This window comes from Cupressus sempervirens, chromosome 6 (genome assembly GCF_028749045.1).
Source record: "Cupressus sempervirens isolate cs-2001-9-10 chromosome 6, ASM2874904v1, whole genome shotgun sequence".
NCBI lineage: Eukaryota > Viridiplantae > Streptophyta > Pinopsida > Cupressales > Cupressaceae > Cupressus > Cupressus sempervirens.
In genome coordinates this window covers 480578787-480598731 of record NC_143123.1, presented here as the reverse complement: position 1 = coordinate 480598731, position 19945 = coordinate 480578787, and the positions used below count along the sequence as shown (strand labels likewise).

The window sequence follows — 19945 nt, the reverse complement described above, 5'->3', positions numbered from 1 at the left end:
CCTGGGGATTGTATCATTTGATCACACAATCCAAATACATTGTTTAGCATACGAGCATCCTTATTCAAGAGAGGACTCATTTTTGTTGTTTCATCTTAAAACATTGAGTGTTTCGTCCTGCATATTGTAATGGCATAAAACTCGTATCAACAACATACATTATTCAATTTTTGCAGAGTATTCATGATTCAAGGCCATGCTATGAAATCACCCAAAAATTAAAAATTGTACTTTAAACACAAACACATAAAGCAAGGAATTTTGCACAGAAAACTAACACAATTCTATGGAGTTGAAGACATTATCGAATATGTTTCTAATATGGAACACATACGAACAGCCACACTTCAAGATACTTTAGTCTACAATGCCACTTGCTGATAGAACACTCGTTAAAATACTGTTCCAATTTTCTGTGCCTTAAGAATTATAACCAAAGCCCCACACATATAGAAGGGAGGAAAAATATGCATTATCGAATATGTTTCTAATATGGAACACATATGAATAGCCACACTTCAAGATACTTTAGTCTACAATGCCACTTTCTGATAGAACACTCATTAAAATACTATTCCAATTTGTTGTGCCTTAAGAATTATAATCAAAGCCCCACACATGTAGGAGGAAAAATATGCATGAAAAATTAGATTGGAGGATCATATTCACAAATATGTAGCTAAATGGACAAAGGACAAAAGTACAAACATTGTCTCTACATATCGCAATTTAAACCTAGTACATAAAGTAGGAAAGGAGGGCTAAAATTAAGGAATGGGGGGATTTAGAAGAGGATTTTGTTCATACATTTTCATTTTGGGACCATGGAACGCCAACTTGCAGTAGGTAAAATCAAAGAGATTATATTCAAATCAGGGTTGGAGAATCTATATGTAGAATCAAATGCTTTGTACTGGAGCTAGGAAGTATGGAAGCAAGTGGAATGGTTGGACAACTAAGAAAAACTAGTAGAAAGAAGATGCTATACATGCACATAAACAAGGAGGAATCTAACCCAAAGATGGACCACCAAGGTGGAAGGAGACACGGAATCAGAATTGCAGTAGGTCTCCCAAAAACATTACCATAATCAACCACTTAAACTCAAGAAAGAAAATATAGTTAATGAAAATAGCCCAAAAATGGCAGCAACAAGAGACATGGGAAGAAGTGGTTGTTGCATTGGTGATTGAATTATGAATTAGATATGAGGAACCCTTTACCACAACTTTCACTAAAATGGAATGTGTCAAGCAATTAGTAGGTACAACATAAATAAAATTAAAAGATGACACTAAACCACATCTGAAAAGACCTTACTGCATGAATTCCAACATGAAGAAAGGGGTGAAGATAGAACTAGACAAAATGTTGACAGCAGGAATAATTTAATCCATTCAAGATTCAATATGGATTATCCATATTGTCCTATAAAACAAGAAGACGACAGAATTTGGGTGTCTAGATTTCTAGGAACTCAATAAAGCATGTATACACAATCCATTTCATACCTTATTTACAAAAGAACTCTAGGAATCAATTTTGGGGAGGGAGATCTATTCTTTTATTAATGGGTTTTCCGAAATCCATTAGATACGAATCAAAGAAGAGGTCCAACCAAAAACTACATTTGTTATAGAATGAGGATTCTCTATGTACACAATCATGCCATTTGGGCTTTAAAATGTCCCTAATGTTTTTAGTCAGATGAACATTAATACTTCTGAAGATCTTATCCATGACTTCCTTGAGGTATACTTAAGATGACTGGACAGTATTAACAAAGTTCCACGAACACATCTACAAATACAAGTATGGTATTAGATACAAATATAGTTAATGATATTAGAAATGAATACAGTAATTCTTGAGACCTCTCATTTGAATACAACATTCATAAAGAGCACATACACATATTAACACAATATGCTAAATTATTAAAGAAGATTTTCATTCATATGAAGGCAATAATGGACACATCAACTGTGACATATTCCAAATACTATATTGAAATACAATTTTATTATTAATGGTTTGGTACAATCACATGCTATTACTGTTCTCCCGAAATTGGAGATCTTGATCATCAAGATTTTTTGAAGGGTTAGGATGGTTAAATCATATGCGAACACCAACTAGACTTTGAATACCCATTGAAGATATACCAAAGGATCCTTCTACAGTGTCGAAATTTTCAACAATGGAATTGAGATGTGTCAATGTATTTCAGATATACCAATGTCGCTTACTCATCTCAAGTTGTATAACCCAAAGTCTACTAGGTCCTTTCATTTAGTCTGTAGAAAATGAAAGAAGAAATGAAGATTGGAATGCATATATACAAGCTAATTGTTTTGTCGGTTGCCAAACTATTTCATATTACATAATGGATGAAGCCATAAGTACTCCGGTTTCACTCATAAGCAAAAGAACTTGAAACATGTAAAAGAGTTTATATTATAACTTACAAAGACATAAACAATCAAATTAAAATTAAAATAAGAAATGATTTAAATTACAATATAATTCACATTAACTTGTAACACGAGCTTAAAAGCCAGCTCTTGCATATATCTAGTCATGGCACCATTGAAGTTCCATCACTTTATAATGTCCATTTCTATTTTATCTGCCAATACATCCATTGCTCAGTTTTCCAATTTGCTTCTGAATTTTCTATCAAACACTCGCTCTTCAGCCATGTGCATTTTATGAATTAAGTTGCACTTCTTTTCAACACTTCGTCAAATAGTTGTCTAATTTGTTGTTCATTGAGTTTTCAAATTTGTTCTATTTTATTTGTTGAGTCAAATATATGTTCTTTTCTTCTGACTTATTGCAAATTTATTGCATTCATTCATTGGTAAGAGAATAAGAATATCTCATTTGCACTCATTTATTTCCATTTTAAACAAGCATATAAATAGTATTTCAATCCTTTATCCATTACCATTTTATCAGATAAGCCTCTAAACCAACAGCCACAACATTTTTCTTATCGTTGTGTGCACAAATTCATAAAGAAGATTGGAGTAGCACATCGAGAATCTTTGTTGTCGAGAGGTTGTCAAGTCTTCCCTCTTTCCTTTGATCATTTTACCATCTTTCTGTAAAGTCTTCTCCCTCTTTCCATCCCATTCCTAGTTTTCTAGTACTTTTCTGATTATTGTTTTTGGTGTAATTTATTTTCTATTGAGTAGTCATGTCACCCTATACCTTTCTAGTATAGTCTTGGCACCATGTTCATAAAAGACGTACTCATGCTTGTTGATGTGAGTTTTGTTCCACTACATCATGCAGAATCAAATACTTAATGTTTTGAGGAGAAACACCAAACACTCAATCCTCTCTTGATATAAGGTCACCTCTTATGCTAAGCCTACAAATTAAGAACAGAAGGTGACTTCAAGGTTCTCTCTATGGTGGACACTTCACTCAGTGGAAATGATGTGATTTGTGATGAAATTATTGTCATTGATGCCAAAGGTACAATAAGGAAGCTGTCATTGAAGTCAAAGAGAAATCAAGTACGTGATACACAATATCATCAAGAATATATGTAAGACTGATTGTAAACATATAACAGAAGGACGTGTTATCAAAATGTGAAGATAATGTGGGTGTATCCATTTGTATTCAACACAAAACTTGAGACACAATCAAATGAATAAAAGTTATATTATTATTATAATATAATAAGATATCTCAAAAGACAAGACAATTAATATGCGCACAAAATAAGAAGTTAGAAACTTGAGAGAAAGACCAAAAGAATTTACCTTACAGCATAGAAGTCTGGAATAAGAGTATTTGTTGAGTTACATGTTGAACGAACTTCATAAGCCATATTAAGTAGACGACAACAACTTATATAGACAAAGAGAACGTGTTATATTGGTAACCATAAGTGACAATCTTAATGAACAATCTTAGTAGAACAATGATTATATATTGATCATACACTTAGCATAATGCCACGTAACTCAGAAATATCATACACATCTCCAGCACATTAGCAATCCAAGATTATGTCCCAATCATAAATCTGAGACAGCATGGTAAATCCAAGGTTATCAGTATGAAAAGAAAGTGAATAGGAAGACTCAAAAGTGAATGAATCAGAAGGCAAAAGGGTGACAGCAAGCTGTAGAAACTTCAGATAGAAAACATATCTATGAAAAATAAATATACAAGGATCCACCCAGGACTGAGAAACTTGAAGATGGGAAGGCAGCGATTGTCAACAAACCCACGTCATAGACCAATCATAGCAACGTATTCAGCATGAAGGACAACTAGAACATGTCAGTGTTAGGAATGAAGACAACACGACAATGATAACGTTACATGCCATATATCAATTTTAAAAAAAACGATCCATTGGGGGTTAAGCACAGATTAATTATAAATAGTGACTTGAAATGATATTGCATCCAAGAATACTCAATTCAAAGATACAAGTGTTTAAAGAGACAGTGGGTATAGAATTCAAATTAAAGAAATAAAACCTGTAGATATGATTCGCCTTAAATATGCAAAAGACAACAGTGGATTTAAAATTTTATTATGAAATGAATGTGCCCAGTAATAATTAAACAGCGAATACTCAAGTGAAGAAGAAGGTTGACCATACATAGGAACTGTCAACAAGTTAATATTGGTGCTTCCATGTGAAACACGAAGGTTCTGGGAATGATAGTGACTTATGGTAAACAAAGCCATTAAACCAAAACTTACAGAAACCTCACCAGTTGATGGAATGATAATGAGATAGTACAAAGACAGGCATAAGAAACAACGATAAGTATTTGCTATATCACCCAAACAGCATGGACAATCCACAAAGATTAGCAACTGGAAGGTTAAAGTCGCTGGAAGTAAGAGTGAACGTAATTCAGAAATATTACTATCAATGGAAATGGTTAAACAGTGCAAGTCCATATGATTCGGAATCATATCAATTTCTGTAGCATTCAAAACAAAGACATTTGTATCTGTGAATTGACAGGGAAGGAAATCTTAAGGCAGCAGTCAAAATAATTATTCAACGGAAGATGAGTTATGGATAAATCAGCGTTATGTATAATGAAATGGCGATTATGTTCAATGAACAGGTCAGCAAGAACAATAATCTGAGTCAGCACATAAGTCAAATATCATGGGTAAAGCGTTGGCTAAAGTATTACTGAAGATAGGCAGCATGTTCTAAATCATTGATAAAATATAATTAAAAAGGTGAGTTTAGTTTGCAAACATTTTATGTAAGAATAGACGTGACCTTTAATTATGAAAAGTCAACTCTCATATTGTACAGAATATAATTTATAAATGTTTCAAAAAGAATAAAACATAAGAAGAGAGTAAAAAGCGAAGTGGTGAAGTATGCAACAAAAATATGAAGAAAATATAAAAGGTTATTGAGTAGAAAATGATGAGTTTATTGCAGATCTGAAAGAGATTAAAAAGGGATATTATATGAAAGACATTTATGTAAGCAGAGAAATATATGCAGATAAAGATTATAAAAAAATAGAATAGAAAGACGTTTTAAATAGTCCATCATCAGTTGAAGACAGCAACATTAATAGGGTGGAGAATCAGTTTGTTGTACAGTGTGGGTTGGTGCTTCCAGTAGGTTGGAACCTGCGATGAGTGGGAGTTGGTGCTTTTAGTAGGTCGCAGCCTGTAAAGTGTGGGAGTAGGAGCTTCAAGTAGCTCAGACCCTGCAAAGTGTGGGAGTTGGAGCTTCCAGTAACTTAGAGCCTGCAAAATTTGGGAGTTGGAGCTTCTAGTGAGTCAGTGCTCATAAACATAGAGGTTGGAGCCTTTGGTAGGTCAAAGCCTACAAAATATTGTAAAAGATCAAAGTTATATAAAAGCATTTAATTTCCGTGGTTTTCTCCCGCATTGGGTTTCCACGTAAATCCTTGTGTCATTCTGTTCAAGTGCAAAAATGTCAATTTCATTATTTGAAGTTATTAAAGCAATTGTTTGGATTAAAGTTTTAATTGGCTGAGTTTTTATTATACTTATTCACCCCCCACCCCCCTCCTCCCACCTCTCAGTATAATCATGTGCTCTTCAATTTGTTGGATCATCAAGGGGACTTATGCTATAGTCATTCTAGATTTGTCAAATTGATTTTAATTATTTGACTTTTTAGGGTGAAAATGTATTTTTGGTTTTCAACTTCAGACTCTAACTTAGACGTCTAGCTCTTGCTACTCCTATTTCTACCTACCTATGAATAGAAAGAACTATTTGATGAACTTGGACTCAACTAGGTCTAATCTTGCAAGCAGCTCCACCCACCTAGTGCAAGAAACTATGGTAGATACTAAAGATTTTCAAATCAATATCTCACCTTTAATCCCATTAAATGAATGCAAACTAAAGATTCAATATTAATTGAAGTTATGTGTTTTGATCATCAGCTTACAACACAAGGTAATTCTAACAAATAAGTAACAAGTTAGTGGCCCGGATTTGTTTGAGTCTAACAGGTGAACATCTACAATTCCTTTCATCCACATAACTAAATTACCTAAAGCAAAATCTACTTTACTAACTCGAAATGAAAATCTATTCTAAATGATGGATGTAGATAACCATGCAATAATGCAAACTTGATCACAACAATTCACCATGCAAGACACAACAATAAAAAGTAGAGTAAATTTGGCATTATATTAGCAACAATTCTCAAACAACCTCCTCTACAAATGAGAAGGGGTGGGGTTTATATAGGAGCCCCAATTACAATGAACGACCAAGATTGATTGAGAATCAAGGGTCTCAATTAATCCATTACAAACCCTTATGAAGACAACCAAAAGTGACCAATAGAAATGAAGCACCACAAAATAAGCCAATGACAAAATTCAAAGGTTTGAGGACCAATAAGAAGCAAGGAATTTGCCTAGTTATCATACAAGTCATCATCCAAGATGTATATTTCCTTCTCTTTTTCCCTTCTAGCAAAATCAAGACTTAAGCAAGATTTCACTAAGTTCATCCATATCAATACTCTTAAGGTTGTCGTGTTGTATCTCCATAACCTCCAACTATTCCATGCATGTGTCTAATGTGTTATCCCAACCGAAGAGTGTCATTGTAGATCATTATAGAGAACATGAGTGAAAGGAAACCATTCAAGTGACTCTCTTCAAGAGAATCCATACCTATGAAATAAGGACCTTCAAACATATCCTCAAAATCAAGATCGAGCAACTTCTTGATTGTAACAAGGACCTTCAAACGTATCCCAAAGTTAGGATCCTCAATATCACTGCACTGTGTGTATGCATGCTCATATGTAGTCTTCCTGGCAATCAATGATAGATACCAATAGCCAAAGTCATAAGTGATCCCCTTATCAATAACTCCCTCTTGTATTGTGATTGATGTAAGGATATCTATCAATGCCTTGAGACGAGCAATAACCTTCTATTTGATGGGCTGAAATTCATTCCAGATTTCCTCCAATCCTTGTACTTTTCCTACAATTATGGTGGTTTTTCATATGTTCGAACCATTTTGGTAAGAAGAGTCTTTGTTTGCCCTCTAATATCCCCTCCCTATTTCTTCACTATGTTGCAAGCACAACGAGAATCCTGGGAAGTGGGATCGTATGGGATAAGTGTTGTGTTCTTGGATTCACATATTTGTTTATGATCTCCTTCAACATCAAGTTCTATGTCTCCATCTCATCATCTCTTTTGTCCTTATGCATTGCCTCTCAATTCTTCAGACTTTTCTATGTAGTTGTTGGCCCAACATCAAATGAGTAGGGATGATAATCATTAGGAGTGATCTCATACCCGTTCTTGTCTCCTATATGAACAGTCAAATACACAATGCAAGGTCTTGTCTTATCCCTTGTAATCCTATGAATCTTCTTTATTAGTTTAGGTTCCCGTGTTTTCCCAATTCTAGTAAAAAATGTGTCAATGTTTTCTATAGCGAGAACCTCTTCTTCTCTTATCTTTTTCTTCACGCTCTTCCTTAGCCACACAAGAACCTAGGCTAAGTCCATATCATCATTCATCTCCTCAATTTCATCAAATCCTTTCAATGCTGAAATGACCTATCATCCACCTCCTGAGTGTTGGGATAAGGCAGCCTATGTCATCACCCAAATCCACTACCAACTGTATTGTAGGGGAGGATGGCAATAAGTTGGTATACTACTAAACTGAATGTGAGGATAAAGCTAGCTACCTCCTAACATTCTTGAGACAATTTCTTTATATCTCTAAATTATTATCCAAACTATGTGTCTCTATCTCCCTACTTGATGAAAAACTAGGAATAGGAGTAGGCATGGCAGGCTTGTGCCTTTGGCTCCCAGATTCCCACTTTATTCTTGTGTTGCCTCTACCACTTGATTCTTGTGTTGCCTCTACCACCTTACTCTTTTTCTTTAAGACTTGTCTTGCATCCTGAATGCATAATCTTCCAGTGTTAATAGTTCCCTCGTCACCTTTGGAAGAAGAGTCTTCATTCTACACCTTTACATCGGTTTGTTTACTTGCTTTTCTACCCATGCCTTGATTTATTTACTACTTCATCAAAATCCTCACATTTGAAGGTTCGTCCCTTTGTGACCAATTAGGTTCATGCCAGGATGACTTATGTTCCCTTCATCTTTAACTTGGTCCAGAATAGGGAAGACTCCACATTTCCTCATGAAATCCACTGACATTCTATACCAGCTCCTCATCACAACCTCTTCATCCATAAGACTCATCTAATAATCCTCTATGTTTACCTTGTGCTTGGATATCAGGCCTTTGTGGGTTTGGATCTTTTGGAACAGATTAAAATCCTTCCTCACATGATATGTTCCCAACTAATAAAATTGTAGCTTTGCACTCATTGTTTCTATTGTCTTTAATGAAAGGCAAGACTCGAGCATTATTCCCAAAGTGATGGGAGAAAGCACCCCTTGTTTATACCTCTCCTTCTGCATAAGATTGAATTCTAAAAGTTGCCCAACAACCTATAACAAAACTCTTTTGTTTGTAGGGTACTTAGGAAGCCTATGTGGCTTGAAGGAAAATTCTTGGATCCCAATAGAGGTGAAGGTAGGAAATTGGATATACCAATTTCCATATTGATGAATAGATTCAATTGCCTCCTTAGAGCCAATAGGTAAACTATGTACGAGCTAATGTAGACCTATTTTGTTTTCTTTAAGTCCTTCAACTATGCATTTATGTTGTCACTTATTAGTTTTTATCCTTGTCCAATTTATCAATACTTCATCACCTGTAGATATCTCCTCTATGCAATAGAACATTCAGGTATCAAAGAAAGCTCTATTAGGTGATCCCATTATTTTATTTAGTATGAACAATGTGTCATTGTATTCATCTTTGAAGTCTTCACTCACCAACTTTTTTGGTAGTTTAAAATAATGCTTCTTTGGTTCATTGACCCACTTCTTATTTATGATATCCTTGCAACATCCAACCTTATATAATTTCTTAGTCTCTTCCTTGGTCCTAATCTGCATTTCCAGAGCGATAGGGGATGCTAAATGTCTCTCTAATTGCCTCTCCATTCAAGAATGCAAGCACCCCTCCTCAAGCTTAGATCATCCTAGTGCTTGGATCATAGTTCTTTACACATTCAACCAAGAGCTCCCTGCACTAGATGGCTAGAGGAAAACCGGTTGCCTAGGTAAAGCTCATTTTTCACTATGTTCATTGCTAGTTGTAAAGGCAAATGATCCCTATGTTCTTTCATCCTCCTCTTTAGCTCCTTCAAATCAAGGTGTTCCATGTTTGTATGTATGACTTTCCCCACTTAGATGTCACTAAGGACTCTAGATAGAAGCTCTTGGATAGCTTTTTGACTAGCACTATCCTTGTTGCGAACCCTTTAAGCTCTGCCATCCTATTCAAAACTCGAAGTCAATAAAGATTAAGGACTTAAGAAAATATTGAGTTTAGGTCATCAAAGTGCTTGAATATATCCATGGATTAGATGATTAATTTCATACTTTTCTTTAAAGAACTAATCCAAGGAAAGGAATAATCAAAGCGCAAGCAAGAAAATTAAAACATCAAAGATCTTTAATCCTTCTTAAGATGTTCCCAACACTACAAACTAATCCTACTTCATGTCCACAGATTCATTGTGAATGATGTGCGAATTAATCATGCATTAAAACCTAGGGTACTGATTCTCTCTAAAAATGCAAGGATGTTGGTGCTGATACGTTTTGATGCATGGTGCTCCACGGATACCTTATGGAGCCACTCAAGAAGTGTTGACTAGGCATGCTGATGCTTGTGGAGACACTTTTAAGAGCATCCACAAGCTCGGGCAATGCTTACAAAGCGCTTCCATGTTGCCTCCATGGGTATTCAGAAGCATCTTTGGGCCCAACAAATTTTCAATGCCCAAAATCCCTTAGAATATGATTTTTTCATGTGCTAAATTGATATATTTTATTCTTTCTTTGCTCCTTTTTGCTCTTAAACCCTAAACCGGCTCTACAAGAAGTCGTTCATTGTTCATTCTTCTCATTTGTTTGGAGTTGGGCTCTCTTCTCATTTGATCTCCATTTTGGCATTTTGAAAGCAAGGTCATTACTTTTGAAGAGGATCATTTGTATGGTGTCAAATAGCCTCAACAAAGGACTTCTAAGCATCAAAGATAAGCATTTGATTCATTTTTTAGTTCTTTTATGGATTTTTTTTATATGATGAAATTTTCAAGTTTTGGAAGAATTTTTACAAGTTTTTTCTCATCTTTTTCTGAAGAAATAAAGAAACAAGTTTAATCATCGTTTTTAATTTTTTGTATCATATTTGTGCACTTGTATGCTTGATGTTCACGGTTCATTTCTAATTTAATTTTTTTTTTTTAAATTATTAGATTCATAAGTTGTATTGTGCCAGAATTGCCACTACTAGAAGTCAAAGTTTAGTGGCAGGGCAAGGTGAACGAAGTGATAACTTCAAAATTGATGTAGGATGTCCACTGTGGAGTCACACCACAAGATAATCACACGCTTCAAGAGGTGGGTCATACGTTTTCAAATGTAATGTATGTCATAGTAAACCATTCAATAGCTCATATTCTCAAGTCAAAGCTAATTTTATGGGCCCTGCTGGTAAAGGAATAGGAATGTGCAAAGGAAGCAAAGTGGAAAGGGGATGACTGATGCACAATTAGTAGGATTTATAAGAGAACAAGAAGTTGTTGAGCATTTGGTTAACAAATCAAAAAAAAAATTATCAACCTCCATTTGGAAAGAGAAAAATAAAATTGTGCATTGATCCATTTGCATCCTCCAAACATCCATTCTTGCAACTACCTATACCGAGAGAAGAAGAGGAAGAAGTTATTAACTGCAAAAGAAGTCCACTAGATCTTGCATTCAAAATGGAGGTAAGAGAACTTGTTGATCAAGCCATTGCATGTTACTTTTATACCAATGGTCTTCCTTTCAACTTAGTGAGATCACCATATTGAAAGGATATGGTGGCAGCCATCAATAAAGCACCCGCTGATTGCACTAGTCCTAGGTATGAAAAGGTGTGTACTACATTTTGGAAAAAGAGAAGACTTCTATAGAGAAAGCTCTTCAACCAATGAGAACTTCTTGGAAAACTTCTAGTATATCTATTGTGTCTAATGGATGGAAAGATACAAGAAATTGTCCATTGATTAATGTGAATGCAATGTATTCCACATGGGCAATGTTTTTGAGGCCAATAGATTGTGAAGGAAAAGCTAAGGATTCACAGTTCATTTCTAGAATTCTCATTGAAGCCATAGAGATGGTGAGTAGCAAGAATGTGGTCTAGGCGGTTATAAATAATGCCAAAAATTGTAGGGGTATAGGTGCTTTAGTTGGTTTAGTTGAGAGTCAGTACAACCATATTTTGTAGACATCCTACATCATACACTCCCTCAACTTCGTCATGCAACAAATTGGTACCCAAATAGATTAGTAGAAGCAAATATACCAAGAGGGAGAGGACATACAAATGTTTGAGATGAAACACCACATGTCACAATCCATATTCAAATCATTCTCCAAGTTGGAGTTATTGAATGTAAATTTTAATTAGTTAATTTCACTTATTTATTTGATTTGAAAAAGCTTTATGTTCATGTTCAATTATCAAATTGTGAATAACTTTGCTTAATATTTATTGACATATTGTTAACTTGCTTAGATTGTTGAGACCTAATTTGCATCTCATACTATTGTTATGGGACAACTTGTCAAGGTGCAGGGGGCATTGAGCCAAATGGTTATTTCTAGCCAATGGGGTATATGGAAGGCTTCGAGTTCAGAGGAAGCCCAAAAGTTAAGACTTTGGTCTTGGATGACAATTGGTGGATCATATGCAATTTGTATTGGATCCCATCGAGTAAATATGTGTACAATGGCACGGACACCATGGTAGAGAAGGCAAAACTTTCCATACAAACACATGAGAATAACCCAACAAAATATGAAGCCTTATGCAATAAGGTGGAAGCAATCATTCATCATCGTGGGAGAAGATGACTAACTCATTGCACTTCCTTGCATATGCCTTATCTCCAAGATATTATAGCCAAAAAAATTGCTGTGCCAAATAGAGTTGCACCATATGTGGATGAAGAAGTTGCTAATGGGTGATACAAAGCATTTGGAAGACTTTTCCAAGATGATGAAATGCACAAAAAGGTGAGGCTATAATTTAGCTTGTTTGCTTCAAGATGAAAGCTTACTCCATATGCAATAAAAGACAAAGATGACATGGGAGCTATCATATGATGGTACAAGTATGGTCAACCATACAAGCATGTCCAACCTCTTGCAATCAAGATCCTCTCACAAGTAAGAGTTTTTTTGTTTACCACTTGTATTCTACAAGTTAGTGTTTAACATTATTTAATTTACTTTCCATTTGTATATTTAATTTTATGAGCCTCATCCAAGTTGCAAGCTCTTATGTTGCTGAACAAACTTGGAGAACATACTCCTATATCCATTCAATGAAGCCGAACCAGTTGGACTCAAAGAAAGCTGAGGGCTTAGTTTACATTTATACCAACTTGTGTCTTTTTTCATGAAAGGAGGATGAATACAAGGAGGGGTCAACCAAGCTTTGGGATGTAACCCCTAAATGTGCAAACTTGGATGCAATGTTTCAAGATCTTATTACAATCATAGATGATGATGTTGATAGCATCATGGCACATGGTGCATCTAGCACAAGTGGAACCATTTTTGGTTCAAATGATCTTAAACTTGCAGCAGTTGGAGATGATGAGAGTGAATTTTTTGAGAATCCATATGATTTTGAATCTGATTGGAGGATCTTGAGTCTTGAGTCTTGAGTCTTGATTGATCAACATTGAATCATGAACTAAGTTTTGATTTTGTAATTCAAATTGTACTGAAATCTTGAACTCGAGTAATTTACTCATTAGTTATTTCAATTTGTATATTTGTGTTTGAGGTTTAAAAGTTGAACTATCAATGGTGAAGTGTCATACTATGGAATGATTTGTTTTTGTATATTTTCTTGCATTTCTTTGCATATAATATATATAGATGCATCCAAAATCTGTAAAAACAATCGTGCATCAGCATCAGCTTCAGCAACTTAGATTGAATCCATGTTAGCCATTAAAGCCAACCTTAAAATGTGTGAAGACATACCTGGACTGCAAGTTTGTGTATGGATTTGAAGATTCAATTTTAGTGTTTTAATGTCAAATGATCCTTTGAATACCCAGAAACAGCCCCAATGGTGATTGGGTGAATCGGCAAGTTGTAAGAATTTTTACAAAAATTTGTCCCTGTATGTTGTAGTCTTCAGACTTTAGCCTGCAACCAAGGCCTGTAACTAGCATCTTCAGACCTGGGAATGGACCTAAATGAAGCAAGGAATGATGGCCAAGGTCTGCAACAAGATCTAAAATCAGATTGCAGACAAAGATAACCCAGCTTACACGCTAGAAAAATGTGATTTTCAGAGAGTCTTCAGACTTTCATTCATAGCAATCTCACCTCAATGCCCCTGTGACTGAAATTGATACATTTTTGTGTTGGATTCAATCTGCATATAAGTGATGGGGGCGGCTTTGAGCTTCACAGATTTTATATGAATTTTCTAAAAGTTGCCCCTGTTCTTTGGATGCTTCAGACTTAAGGTCTGCAACCTATGTTTCAGACATCGAATGACCTTAGAATGGCCCTAAAATCACCCTCTAAAAGACCTGCAATCATCCCCCAATCAGAGTGCAATCCTAAAAAGAACCCTTAAATGAAAAGAAATTGATTTTTAGGCAAGATCTTCAGATTTTTGCTCACAGCAGCCTTACCACAACTCCTTGGCACCTGAAAACAATTGCAAATGGTGAGCAAATGCCAGGAAAAGACTCAGCAATTAATTCCGGACAGCTTCAGTGACAATATGATTTCCAACAAATTTTCAAAAAAAAATCATTCCAGTCTGATAATTTTCAGAATTTGGCCTGCATATTACTGCAATATCTGCCCTCTGTTGGCTGCAAAACATTGCCAAAGCCATGAGGATCAATTCTGAGACAACATTATGGCAGTATTTGGCATCAAAAAATTTCCATGATTGTTCACAAAATGGTCCGACTCCATGTGTTCTGCAGATTGGTCTGCAACTTACCTTCACCTTGGTCTTCTAATGGCTTCCCAAGTTGCTTTCAGCCTCCCTCCAAACACAGCTATCACCTCTTTGCTAAGACTATTATTACCCAATGTTGGATCACTCTCACTTTTGACTTCAGATCTTCATCACCTATGTTATGCTCTTTATAAAATGGCTGGTTCTATCATGCAGCTGTCATCTTTATAAAGGAGTATAAGCTGCTTGTTCACCACCCACACGCGATGTGGGATAAAAAAGTACCGCTTCTAGAACCTTCTAACTTTATTTTATTCATTTTCCTCACATTTTAATTAATTAATTAAAGTAATGTCCAATGGAGGAAAATCGATCCATGCTGGGACTCTCCAAGTTTGGCTAAGTCCATAATTTCCATTCATCCAAACAAGCAATCACATTTTAAATCCATCCACGTGAGGAGGGAAAATCATCCATGCAAGGTACAAGCCTGTTCTCATACTTAGAAAAAAAATTGATCTCACTTTGCCATAACAAGGGGGAAATCGACCCTAGTATAGACAATTTTGGCAAGAAAAATTTTGCAATTTGGCTCACAAAGGGAAATTCAACTGGATAGTTCTCATACTTAGAAAAACAAATCACACTATGAACTCCTCTTGAGGGGGGAAAACTCCTTAGTCCGGACCTTTACAACACTTAAAAAACATTTTGCATTCCATACTTGGCACCAAGGGAAAAGCGACTCAGGACAAATTTGACATTTGGAAAAAACAAATTGGAATCCATACTTGCCACCCAGGGAAAAATGACCCTAGTCAAGATAACTTCCACACTTAGAAAAGTTTTCATGTTCCAGAGTCTTGGGGAAAGAAACAACCCCTGTCTAGACAATTCCCAGACTTGAAGAGTTTCTAAGTTCCCAACTTCCTCCAAGGGAAAAACGACCCTAGTCTTAGAAAAATTTCACACCTAAGTACAGACATTTCAAACACAGAAAACATTTGCTTGGAAAAAAAATTGGAATCCATACTTGCGAAACAGGGAAAAATGACCCTAGTCAAGATAATTTCCAGACTTTGAAAAGTTTTCATGTTCCACACTCAGTCTTGGGGAAAGAAACAACCACTGTCAGGACAATTCCCAGACTTGAAGAATTTCCAAGCTCCCGACTTCCTCCAAGGGAAAAACTTTGAAAAATTTCAAGCTCACCCTTGGGGGAAAATCAACCCTAGTCTGGATTTTTCAATCACCTTGAAAATTTTCGAGCAAAAATCATCCAAAGTGGTGGAAATTCAAAAAGTATAGTTGGACTTTTGCCCTCAACACTAGAAAAAGTCAATTAATGAGGGAGATTCATAGAGTCCGGATTTTGATGAAAATATGAAGGGAGATTTGTTAAACTTTATAGCAGCATATGAAATTCTGAGAATATCTCATATTCAGAAATCTCAATTAATTAATTCAAATATTCATTCTATCGAATCTCTTGATTGAATCGTCTGCATAGATTCAGTTCCTGTACTGTTAGGTATATAGTTGTTGTATTTATATTGCAGATTATCATTTATACTTCAGAACTTCCGAACACTCACGTGGAGGTGATAATGATTAAGTTCTCCATCGGCCTTCAAGTCAATCAAATGGCAAGATATCTACTGTTCGTATATTACTAATACCGTGGGCCTCAAGTTTGGCGTTTGAATTATGTTCCACACAATGGTCATCGGTTCAGTATCTCTTCCAAGATAATTGATGCACGGGTGTCATTATATGATTGCAGCAGCTTCAAGTGTTGGAAGTTTTCAGCATATTTATGTATAAGCAAAATATATGCGTTTAGCAAACAATTTCTTTGTAAAGGTTGCGTTGAATTCCAAAGGGCCTCTTGCATGAGGAATTCAATTAAGTTCAGTCTTGTTAGACTTCTGGAAGACGAAGCTTGCGGTGGTCTTTTATTTCTCTCTGTTTTATGATTCAACTAAGGGTGTATATTTTGGAGTCTTGATTGTTTTACCTGTTCTGTAAGTTATATACTTCATTTTAAGTATTGTAACAAAGGGAAAATTCCCATCATTGAATGCTGAGAGATATTTCTATGTAAATCTCTTATGAAGCATCAATATATGTTGAATAACATATAAGTTCTGTAATCTCTCCTTTATTATCAATAAAATTCACAAGTTTGCACGGGCTGGGTTGTTTCCCTCTGATCAGGGGGTTTTTCCTAGGATATATTGCTTGCAGTATTTTATTCTTTATTTTCTGGTTCCAGTTTTAAAATAATTCATGTATAGTCTGAATTTTGATCAAAATATGAATGTAAAATCATGTATAGTTTTGGATTCTGTGTATTTTTATTATAAAAAATAATAATAATAATTTCCATAGGACTTTGGCCATTTTACATGTGAAAAAACAATTTTTATAAGGATTTTAAGGCCCTTATGCATGGAATGTGCCTTTATATGGAATTTCAGACAAAAGGACTACAAAATTTAAATACACTTAGGATTTTACATTCAACCCATTATAACATGACCCTAACAAACTTCAATTTTAATGTTCCCACTTTAAAAAACACAACTTGGCCACTTAATTTCTTTGTCACCACTCAGTCTTTTAAAGCTCCAAAATGTAAAACTTATTGCCACAATTTGCCCAACCTAACAACTACGAGCAAAAAGTGGGGGACCCCATTTGCTACGAGGTGATGGTGTGTAAAGGTCATAACAGCGCCACATCATCATCCTTCATCCACACTATAGCCATTGACTCCTACTAACATCCTAGAGAGAGTGCTCACAAAGCCTATCAGTTGGTCTTGATGACCTTGTGTTTTTTGATACTTAATAGTTTTATCACTTTGTACAGTGAAGTTACTGTAAGTTGTAACATTTCCTTTTACACATTTAGTTAGCTTATTCATCTATAGCTTTAATTAATATCCCTATCTCACTAACACACTAGTATATATGAGGTGTCATTTGGCCATTTATCCCTTAGGAATTCATAAATTTTTAAGGTCGTAAATCGGCCCTTCTCCACATTTTGGTGAGCCCTACATGAACTAAAACTGAACTTCATTTCTACATCATCTTCCCTTGCATCAAGTGAAACCCCATTTGTGAAAATGTTCACTATCACTCGACTCTCACCTCCGAACTAGAGGATTAAAAACATGGATTTAACATTCAAACCTCTTAATGTCCCCTATTGTGGAGAGACTTCTCCTCTATACATCCTATGGAGGTCAACAGAAATGCCATCAACGGCATTATGGATGATCCTTCCTACAAAGTCAATGTCACCAATACTCATCATAGTGGGTGCCTTAGCCATAAATGGGCTACATCAGAAAAGGTACAATGAATGCAAAGCTACCATTTTGTACACAAAATGGCCTATCTATTCCCCCTGCAGAGTCCACAACCTTGATGGTCCTTGTGGGATCCAAGATGATGTCCACAGCATTTGTTGTCATCCACAAACCAGACCTCTTCCATGTGAAGCTAGGCATCACAAGGCTAGTCCCTATGGGGGTGGTCCTCTTGGCAGTGCATAAATGCTTGAAGTTCTCCCATTAGGGTGTTGTGGATACAATCCAAGAAATTGGATACCAGCCATTGGTGTCATGCAAGGGCTTCCTTCTTGATCATTTCTAGCTTACCCTGGTAGGGCGCTTGTTTCCTCAGCCAGATCTATTGTTTAGAACATATAATAAGTATAAGACCTAGGAGTGATCGTATAACTGTTGTAAGGGTGTGGTGTAATGATTATATGATGCAATGAAGTATGATTAAAAAAATTAATATATTGATTTACAACCTTACACACAATTTTTTATGTTGAGGGTTTTTATGACAAAAAGTTAAAAACACAATAAGCACCCTCACAATAACTCAAGTACAAGTCAAATTGTCTGAATTCCCTGTGTTGATTTTCTCAATTTGATGTAGGCATAAAGGATTTTGAGCTTGATGGTGCATTCTCATGCATTTGGTTGATGGTAGAGGAAATGTTGTAAGATGCCTATATAAATGTAATATTATTACATAAACTTGAAATCTATATATTTTTGTTCCTTGAGTATAATATCATTTAACCAATTCTTTACTGATTGCTTTTCAATTATGATTAAACCATTCAAGTTTGAATCTTTGCAACTGAATTAGTGTACACACAGGTATGTCAATCATTCCCAAATTCCAGGGTCCACCCCAATCTAGACCAACGGTTGCTGTCTTGACAAAGTATAGAAAATGATAAACAAGGATATAGAAAAGAAAAAGATAATGCACCATAAATCATCACACCAAAAACACTCCAAAATTTGGCTAGAAACAAAGAAAAGTTGTAGAATACTTACATCTCATGAAAGATTCCTTGCTTTGGGCAAGATATGGAACTTTAAATACTGGTACACACAGATCAATGCTTTCTTTTCAATTTGTTACAGTAGTCCGAGAGGTTGATATCACATTCCCTACACCTTGCATTCAATGTGATCTCTTCGAACCATCCCCTTTCTTAGACATTGAGGAATTATACCTATTATGAAAACCATAAGAATGATGAGAACCATTTGGTGAAAAGAAGGAATGGCCCCTAGATCTTTTTGAAGAAGTATGCTGATCATTACTACCAGAGCCCATTTTGCAACCTCCAAAGTCTAAATTTCCTGCAGGAGAATCCCAGGTATTCATTCTTTGTGGTGTTCCTTTCAAGTTCCTTTTCCAGCCATTCCTCGACCCAAAATTCCCAGGAGTGGAAGCATTCCTTAAATCAGATTCCATGTCTGCCCAACGAGGTGCCTTACCAAAATCACGAGGCACTGATCGAAAACCGAACAAGTCAGCATCATCTTGAAGCCACTCATTGCCAAGGTTTGCTACATCAGGCATCCACCTCCCAAGCTACACCACATTAGAAAGAAATGTCATAAACTGCTCAAATATAAGAAAAACAATTTATTGAATAATCAAATGTAAGAACTATATCAACCTCAAGCATGAAGCAATAGTATAATCACATACATTGGAATCTCTTCTGCAACCACGAGCAAAGTGTCCTTCTTCTCCACATTTGAAGCACGTTTTCGCAGGCCCTTCACCACCCTTTCTTCTTCGCTCTTTTGCACATCCCTAAACAACATAATTAAACTTGTTATGAGGAAACATTTTATGCATTAGCGTATTCTTCTTCAAAACTGAGATTTTACCTCCTCAGAAAAGATATTTCTTCAAAAAAAAACTAGTTTTGTGAATAAATAGAAACTAAAAAATATTGACTTCTTTTCTCTGCAAAACATATTAATCAACACT

General features: G+C 35.6%; 1 protein-coding gene across 4 annotated transcripts in view; it reads right to left on the bottom strand.

Moving 5' to 3' along the window:
- Nucleotides 1-19945, bottom strand: part of LOC149553125 (uncharacterized) — a 43548-nt gene that overhangs the window by 8470 nt on the left and 15133 nt on the right. For 2 of the 4 annotated variants that reach the window (XM_089788637.1, XM_089788640.1), the window contains exons 7-8: nucleotides 19658-19765; nucleotides 18991-19537 (exon numbers count right to left, since the gene is read on the bottom strand). In XM_089788637.1, coding sequence (XP_089644763.1) covers nucleotides 19121-19537; nucleotides 19658-19765 — 525 coding nt within the window. In that variant the 3' untranslated portion in view covers nucleotides 18991-19120. Of the gene's footprint in view, nucleotides 1-1927; nucleotides 2298-18990; nucleotides 19538-19657; nucleotides 19766-19945 lie in introns of those variants that run through there. The other 2 variants (XM_089788641.1, XM_089788639.1) reach the window with 2 other exon arrangements.